The sequence below is a fragment of the Suillus discolor genome (genome assembly GCF_016758755.1).
Source record: "Suillus discolor strain FC423 chromosome Unknown F5147scaffold_138, whole genome shotgun sequence".
Classification (NCBI taxonomy): Eukaryota; Fungi; Basidiomycota; class Agaricomycetes; order Boletales; family Suillaceae; genus Suillus; species Suillus discolor.
This window is the reverse complement of record NW_024541385.1, coordinates 71211-79525: the sequence shown is the minus strand read 5'-3', so window position 1 is coordinate 79525 and position 8315 is coordinate 71211. Positions and strand designations below refer to the sequence as shown.

The 8315-nt window shown below is 43.7% G+C and overlaps 2 protein-coding genes across 2 annotated transcripts; both read left to right on the top strand.

The window, feature by feature from the left end:
- Window positions 1-1821: 1821 nt before the first annotated feature.
- On the top strand, window positions 1822-2117 carry F5147DRAFT_728451 (uncharacterized protein). Its single transcript, XM_041439329.1, is given in 2 exon segments — window positions 1822-1928; window positions 1944-2117. 2 exon segments carry the CDS (start codon window positions 1876-1878, stop codon window positions 2110-2112), a joined length of 222 nt encoding a protein of 73 aa, XP_041285063.1. The 5' UTR covers window positions 1822-1875; the 3' UTR covers window positions 2113-2117.
- A 2114-nt stretch (window positions 2118-4231) lies between these two features.
- Window positions 4232-6370, top strand: F5147DRAFT_781478 (uncharacterized protein; the record flags this gene model as incomplete). Its single annotated transcript, XM_041442646.1, has 6 exons — window positions 4232-4675; window positions 4737-5240; window positions 5322-5751; window positions 5807-5955; window positions 6015-6088; window positions 6145-6370. The coding sequence occupies 6 exons, from the start codon at window positions 4232-4234 to the stop codon at window positions 6368-6370; spliced, it is 1827 nt and encodes a 608-aa protein (XP_041285062.1).
- Window positions 6371-8315: the final 1945 nt, after the last annotated feature.

The following is an 8315-nucleotide window of genomic DNA, read 5'->3' as shown; positions in this document are numbered from 1 at the left end:
GAAGCACCTTGACATATGCTTATGGTCAGTCAGCTTGTCAGCTAATCAGAGGCAGGTTTGAGCAGGATAAAAAAGAATCACTTCTGAATGTATTTATTGGGAGTGTATCCTAACTGGTCTTAGCCAAGCAGTTAAATACAACAGAATCTAAATCTGTCTGCGTGGGTTCAAAATCTGCTGAAGATCAATTTGCCAAGTGATCTCCAGAGTCAAAATCTGTTTCTCTTGGACTGCGCAGGTTTGAAACCTGCCAGTGGTACAATTCATTTTCTACGAAAACACACCTTGAAATTTGCTCATGGTCAGTTTGCTTGCAAGCCAATCACAGTTGTGTTTGGTCAAGTGGCTGTGATCACAGAATTGAAATCTGTTTTTATTGGAGCGCAACAAGTTTGAAACTTGCAGAACATCACATTTTGTCATATAAGAACATGTCTTGAATATTTGATCATAGACGGTATCTCAGACATTGATCTTCATTGATCTTGGTCAAGTTGTCGCCAGATTCAAAATCTGTGTCTCTTGAACTGTGCAGGTTTCAAACCTGCCACTAACAACATTTTTGTTCTATGAAATCACACCTTGACATTTCCTTATCAAGATCAATGTCTGAGATGCTGTCCATGAGCAGATATTTAAGACATGTTCTGATAGCAAAAATGCATCATTCAACACATTTCAAAGTCCATAAAGAAATAATGTCAATGCATATTTTTGTATAAAAAAAAAGAATCAATCATTGATAGGTTTCAAACCTGTCATGGTTCAAGAGAAACAGATTTTGAAGCTGGTGATCACTTGCAATTTCATCTTTAGCAGGTTTTGAACCTGCACAGACAGATTTAGATTCTGTTCTATCAACTGCTTGGCTAAGACCAGTTGGATGCACTTCCAATGAACTCGTTCAAAAGTGAATCCTCAAGGCATATTTATTTGCATTTTGTCAGTTCTTTCAATACACATCATTATACTAGGGGTTCACTGTGCAAATTTATGACCTTGCTCCGGAGAATTTTTAATTTGTGGGAATCGGCCTTGTCGACCTCTTCCAACACTCATCGTTTTCGGACCCCCAAATCTGCGTGACGGCAGTCCTAAGTCTGCTTGTTTTTCGTTTTCACAGCGATAAGTCATTTTTTCAGCCAATTAATAGGTTGGCCTTTAGCATATTCGATATCGTCTTCAGCTTGGTCCTAATATTGCCTTTTGAGCATGTTCGATAAGCCGATTAAAACATCGTAACAGGCTACTAACAGCACACAAAATGTACGAAAGTTCAACAAATCCAAATAGACCAATGCGGCTTCACGCGCTCTACCATCCTCACTATATCATCCCGTGATTTTTGCATCTGCTAAAATGTTTTGTATTCCAGATGGGCACCATGCGATTGCTCTTGCACGCGAACATAACTGGGAGGCTCTTCATCGCGTGACACTCTTTGAAGTTTGACTCCCAACTTCAACTACATATGCACGAAATGGCGACCGAAAGAGATCCGTTGATCTCAAATGGAACACAAGATCATCGTCCGCCTGGCCCTCGAGACATTTCAAGGTCGACGTGTTACGAAATTTTGGTTGGTCTGTGGTCTAGGTGCCCAACCTACAATTAGATCCAAAGTCGGCGAGTGGTTCATCAACCGTTTGAAATACATCCCTCTTCGACGCTGTACTTCAGGTATCCGAGTTATAGTATTCAGCACTTACTCTTCCGGGCGAGCAGAATCGAAGCACTCGAGTGCTACCGATCGTCCATCTCCTCTCTCTTGTTCTCGTTCTCCTCCTTCTCTTCTTCCCTTCTCCTGCTCTCATCCATCGTCCGTATTCGTCTGAGCCACATCAGCAGTTGCTGACGTGTGCTGGGCGTTTGCGCATGGTGTTCATGGTCTTGGGAACAGCATGGTGGAGCTCAGACATCGATTACACGCAATTCAGCATGTGGGCCGCGGCTTGCATGGGCCTAAGCCCCAGCTTTGGGCTGGCTTGGGCTCACGGCTCAGGCTTGAAATCTAGTGAACCTAACCCCCCCCCCCAAGCCGAGCCTAAGCCGGGCCGGAACATCACTAATTTAAAATTGTATCATGACATCGAGATCGAGCTCAGAGTTTGACTGTATTTCATCGAGACCAAGTTCTGAGTAGCTAATTGGATACTTTATGAAGTAGTTTTGTGTATTCATATTGACGTAGTTCTATCATTTTCGATTATTGCACAGCATGATGTTCATGTCAGGTGACTGACAGATTATCTGCCATCCAACATGACCTTGCTCCGCAAGGTAACAGATTACAGACCTGCTTAGTTTGAGAGAAATATATTTTGACTCTGGCAACCACCTGGGATTCACTTATGAATGAATTCATTGGGAGTGCATTCAACTGGTCTTAGCCAAGCAGTTGATACAACACAATCTAAATCTGTTTCTGTGGGTTCAAAACCTGCTAAAGATAAAATTGCAAGTGATCATCAGAGTCAAAATCTGTTTCTCTTCAGACTGCACAGGTTTGAAACCTGCCAATGATAACATTTATTTTATTTTATGAAAATGCACCTTGACGGTTTGAAACCCATTGAATGCTGCATTTTTTCTATTAGAAGATGATGTCTTGAATATTGAATCGTAGACACTCTCTCAGACACTGATCTTCATTAGTTTTAGTCAAGTTGCCACCAGAGTCAAAATCTGTTTCTCTTGAACCGTGCAGATCATAACATTTTCTCATAGATAGTTTTCTCAAAAACTCATTTAAAGATGGTCTTAGCCACATCATTGAAACACGTCAGATGACACACTTTTTTTCATATTGCAACATGCTCAATTGAATATGCTAACATTCATATTGTTGGCTCTCATATCCTCACCCTGCACACTTCATAGTATCCCTCCACTCAGTTCGCTTCCTTGCAGCAGTCAGATCCTGATGGGTGTGAGGTCAAAATTCTGAGAGTGAGAAACAGTGTCCAATGCCAAAGCATTGGATCTGAGATTTTTGGGTTTTTGGTTTAGAATAAATAAAAAATGTTAGCATTGGTAGGTTTCAAACCTGCACAGTTCAAGAGAAACAGATTTTGACTCTGGTGACAACTCAACTAAGACCAATGAAGATCAACATTTGAGATGCTGTCTTTGAGCAGATATTCAAGACATGTTCTAATACAAAAAATGCATCACTCAACAGGTTTCAAACCTATAGACTTCAATGGAAACAGATTGTGAATCTATTGTGGCAATGACATGGCTAACATCAGTTGAGATCAGTTTTTGAGAAAATCACTCATGAGACAATTGTTAAGATGTGTTTTCATAGAAAATAAATTTTATCATTGGCAGGTTTCAAACCTGCGCATTCCAAGAGAAACAGATTTTGACTCTGGTGATCACTTGACAATGACATCTTTAGCAGGTTTTGAACCCACACAGACAGATTTAGATTCTGTTGTATCAACTGCTTGGCTAAAACCAGTTAGATTTACTTCCAATGAACCCAATGATTCAGAAGTGAGTCCTCGAGGTACATTTATCTGCATTTTGTCTGCTTGACTAAGACCAGTGAGATGCACTTCCACTGGACCCATTCACAAGTGAATCCTCAAGGCAGTTCTTTCAATACTATGGTCACCATAATTGATTCTTAGGTCTGTTTATCTAGCAATTGCTCTGAAAAAGTGCTGATAGCAGACCACCACAGTAGGCCAATGATGTTTGTGATGTCTTTTGGATCAACAACTGGGTCATGAATGACAACCGACAATGGAAGAATCACATATGATTGGACTTAAGGAGGATGTTGGAAATTAATGTTAGAACTGACAAAATGCAGATAAACGTACCTTGAGGATTCACTTCTGAATTGGCTCAAATAATGCTTTGAGGTTTCTATAGCTTTAATCCCACTGTCATCTAGGTCAATGTAGTAGAGTCTTCTCAATGCTGTGACAGGCCAAAAACATTGAAAGAAATTTACAATCTTTGGCACACTCAAGCTCATAATGTCATTGAGAGAATATTTTGGGTTCCCAGAGGCATTTCACAACACTGGTACACCCACCAGAGTATAGTATACTGACACAAGCTTGCATCCCCCCAGCTAGTGTTGTCACAGCTTCCGGCTCGGCTCGACCGGTGGCTTTAGCCGAGACTCGGATCTCACATTACGGCGGTTCCCACAGCTGGCTAGCTGCAAGCTGCAGCTTTGAAGCGGCTGTGTAAGCAGCTAACCGTTTAGACCATGGCCAGCGCCGCCCCACAGGATGCTGTCGATGTCATTACTCATATCACTGATGAACCTGTGCAATCCTATGGACCGTCAGCACCCCCTGAGTCTGGGTCTGGCGCTTGTCTGCCTTCAGTCACTCCTGCACCTGGAGACCCTCAGCTGATCACTGATACTGATATTGAAGACAGTGGTTACGACACTCCAATCAAACACGGCTCATCTACCATGGTTCCATTCTCTACCAACGCGCGTTATCGTATCAATACAATCAATGGCCTTGGGAAAGAGGTGTTACCCTTTGCAGTGGGTCCAATGCCCGTTCAGCAATTTTTGGACGAATTCTTTCCAAGCAGCCAATTACTGGATCATGGATATACTCCTCTCACTAACCAGCCATTAGAATGTTTCGAGCAAACCATTCAGTGCACTAGTGAGGTTCCAGCATACTGTAAATTTGTATGTACCCCCCATGATATTATTGATATCCCTTATCAACTAATTTGAATTCATTTACTAGGTGCACGCCATGAGCGCATTCAACTTCGACTTATCCTTCGTCGATGTCTCTTCCAAGGGGGATATATACAACTGCAAATCAATAAAATATGACATCAAGCCCGATGTTTGCATATACCCGTTGAACATCAAGACCCCCGACAGGTGTGATGTGACGAAAGCTGAGATGATGGTAGAGTTCAAATGGAACAAGGGTGATGACCCATTCTCTACATTGTCCAGTGCTTCCTTGTTTATTATGTCTTCTCAACAAGCAAGAGACACGATGGGCCAAATCACCGCATACGCCTCTGCTCAGCTAGGTGCTCAGTGGCGCACTCACGCTTACCAGATCCTCATCATCAAGAACTATGCTCGCCTGATAAGGTGGGATCACGAGGGATTCATTGTCACTGAGCCTATTTCTATCGAGAGTCTCCTGCCCTTATCAATTTCTTCCGACGCTACAATGTTGCACCTCATGCAATGCATGGCCATGACGAAACCATTTCCCGTGTTACATCACGTTACCTGCGTCTCATAACCACCGTCAGGCAGAAGCTCGGTTTACCATCGAATGCCCGAATCTTTCAGATCTCAATGAAAGATGCAGACGGCTCACTCAGACTTAACATACTTAGTCCCTGCTCTGGTTGCAACAGGACTCTCCCCCATAGGGCACAATACACGTGGATTCTCTGCGTACAATACCAAGGGAGATCGTGTTGTGTTCTTGAAGGACACATGGTGTGTCCTTTTGCTGGACATCATTCCAGAAGGGGATGTATACAAGTGTCTGAATGAGAAGCACGTTCGACATGTTGCAACATGCCTAGCCTTTGGTGATGTTTTGGGTGGCTCGAATGCACATACCACCCAAACCGGTCACTTTAAGGATGCGCCATGGGCCCGTCCTACAGGAGCTATTCTTATAGCTCATGTTCACTATCGCCTCGTTCTTAATATTGTCGCTACCCCAATCACATCCTTCATCAGTTCTCGCCAAGTTGTTGAAGTAGTGCGAGATGCTTTAATAGGTATGTGATTCTCTCCATTCTCGGGCGATGGCCTCTTATTTACTATTATCTCTAGCTCATCAGGATGCATATGAGGATTGCGACATCTTACATTGTGACCTCAGTGTAGGTAATATCATGGTGCGTGAGAATGAAGGTATTCTCATAGACTGGGATCTCGCTAAATTGACTCAGGACTCGGGGCCAAGACAAATTACTAGAACTGTATGTACATTTCACTTCGGTGATGGTCATGACTCACGAACCCTAATGACGGTTGATAGGGGACATGGCAGTTCATGTCTGCTCGCCTTGTTGCCGACATGAACACACCTCACAACTTCCAGGACGACATGGAGTAACGCTATACATGATCTTATGGATCATGTTCATCTTCACAGTATCTTGTATCAGTGATGCTCAGCGATCGCACTTCTTACACACAACCCTGGACCCTGAGCAAGTTCAGGGTTCGGGGGGTTCCGGGAAGGCAAACTTCCTGCAATTGAAGTCTTCTATTACATCAACAACCCCTCTTTTCAAGGGTCGCCCGGCTCTTGATGCCCTCATGCAGCAATTGCAGAAGATGTTCTCAGCAAGATACATCCCCTCAATGAAAGAAGCAGAGGAAAATGTCTAGACTTGTGAAGCTTCATCTGCATGACCCAATAGTCAAGATGGCATCGCAGGACAACTTGGTTGCGATAAAGCTAGATGGCCTTGAGGCCATGAAATCGCACAAGGGCATCATTAATATCTTCAATACTCACCTTGATTGGGAGGAAGGGTGGCTTGATGCTGATTCTCCCGATCTGCAGCGCATCCTTGTGGAGGACCACAAGGAACTCAAGGAATTTTACGTGTCGAAGACTAATTGGTGGCTTCGGTCTGACTTAAGTCCTGTCAGCAAGAGGAAGCAGAACAATGATGATTCCAAAGATGAATGACTTGTCAATCTCCTGCAAGTTGCAACTGTGCCTGAGATTTATTCTCGCTGGGATCACTTATGTTTTGTCGCTGTGCTGTGTATCCTTTGCTCTTGTCTTTATTGTTGTCTCATGTATTACTTTCCCAAGGTTGTTCCATGGAATCTTATGTGTTATTACTCATGGAAGGCGCCCGCTTACAGTCTGCTTAGTCTTGATATGCGATACCTGATGATTCAATCACAATTGACCTTGCTAACGATATCTCACAACACGATCTTTTTCTATCTTACTACACTTATAATTATATTTCACAGCAGTCTGTCCTCGAGGCCACCCAGAACCAACTTTGCCGAGCCCTGGCCCCTGGAACCCTGACTCCCTGACTAGTGGCTAACATTTAAATGTGAGGGTGAGTTCACGTCAACTCAAAGTTCAAACTTCATCGACTAACTTAATGTTGAGGAAGCTCAAATGACCACCCCCTGCATCTGAGGAACTTGCACCAAGCCTAACTGATGACAATGCAGAGCTAGGGCGCAGCCGTAGAGTTCCTCGGCCGAAGATTGCTGCAGATGGGTCTGTTGTTGGTGCTCCTCATCATAATCCCCACAAAGATCCTCAACAGGCTCGCCTCCTGGACACAGCCGCACCTGTACATGCTCTTGAACCCATCATAGAGAACCTTGAGCCTGTCCTCGAGCCTGTCCTTGATACTGTTGTTATACCAGCCAAGCTGAACGACCCAAAACCTCTAACCACACGTGCATCAGCACCTGCTACACCACAGCTGGCGTGTGCGCATCCTGTTGTGAGGAAGCGAACTCGCCAAGTCAGACAAGATTTGCTTTCTCTAGCGCCACCAGAGACCTTAAGCAAATCAGACTTTCAACCATCAACTGATGATGATGCCGAGGACAACAATATTTCTTCAAGCTCTGAATCCTTTGACGGCTCTGACGAGTCAGACCTTGAAGAATTGGAGGTTACAGAGCCATCTGGGGGAGGACGGCTTCCAAGAAAGTCTAGAGGCGCAACTGATATCAATCATTTTTTCGAACGTACTTCTGAAAAGCAGACATGCAGGTTGTGCATGTAAGTATTCTTTGCCTTTCTGATAATTAAATTGACACTATCCTTCAGGAAGAAAAAGAAGACACCTGAGAAGAGCTACAGTTATGGCCCGAGGACATCAACCAGCGTTCTCAGAGGCCACCTTGATGCTCTCCACTCAAAAGCATACCTTCAGTTCTGCGCCAAGCATCAGCTTGAGAACCAAATTATGCGCACAAGGACCCAGGCTGGAACTACCAGTGGTACCAATGCCCAAACAACAGAATCCTCCCAGTTGGACCCATCCATCGATCATTTCAATCATCAAGAATTCCATGCCCGTCTCATTCGTTTTATAGTTGCAGATGATCAAGTAAGTGTCTACATTCTGTAATATTTCATTATGTTGATTGCATCCAATGTAGTCTATTAACGTCGTCGAGTGTGCTGAATTTCGACAACTCCTACTCTTGTTGCGCAAGGACTTGAAAGAACGTGACATCCCCAAGCAAACAAAGACAAGAGAACTTATCATTGTAGCATGGAAGAAGTATTTCGATGTTCTGAGAATGATCTAAAGGTATGTGTCTCTTCTACCAAACCTCC

Coding starts and splice junctions, on each gene's coding strand:
- F5147DRAFT_728451 (XM_041439329.1), top strand. CDS start 1,876: ATGGTGTTCATGGTCTTGGGAACAGCATGGTGGAGCTCAGACATCGAT.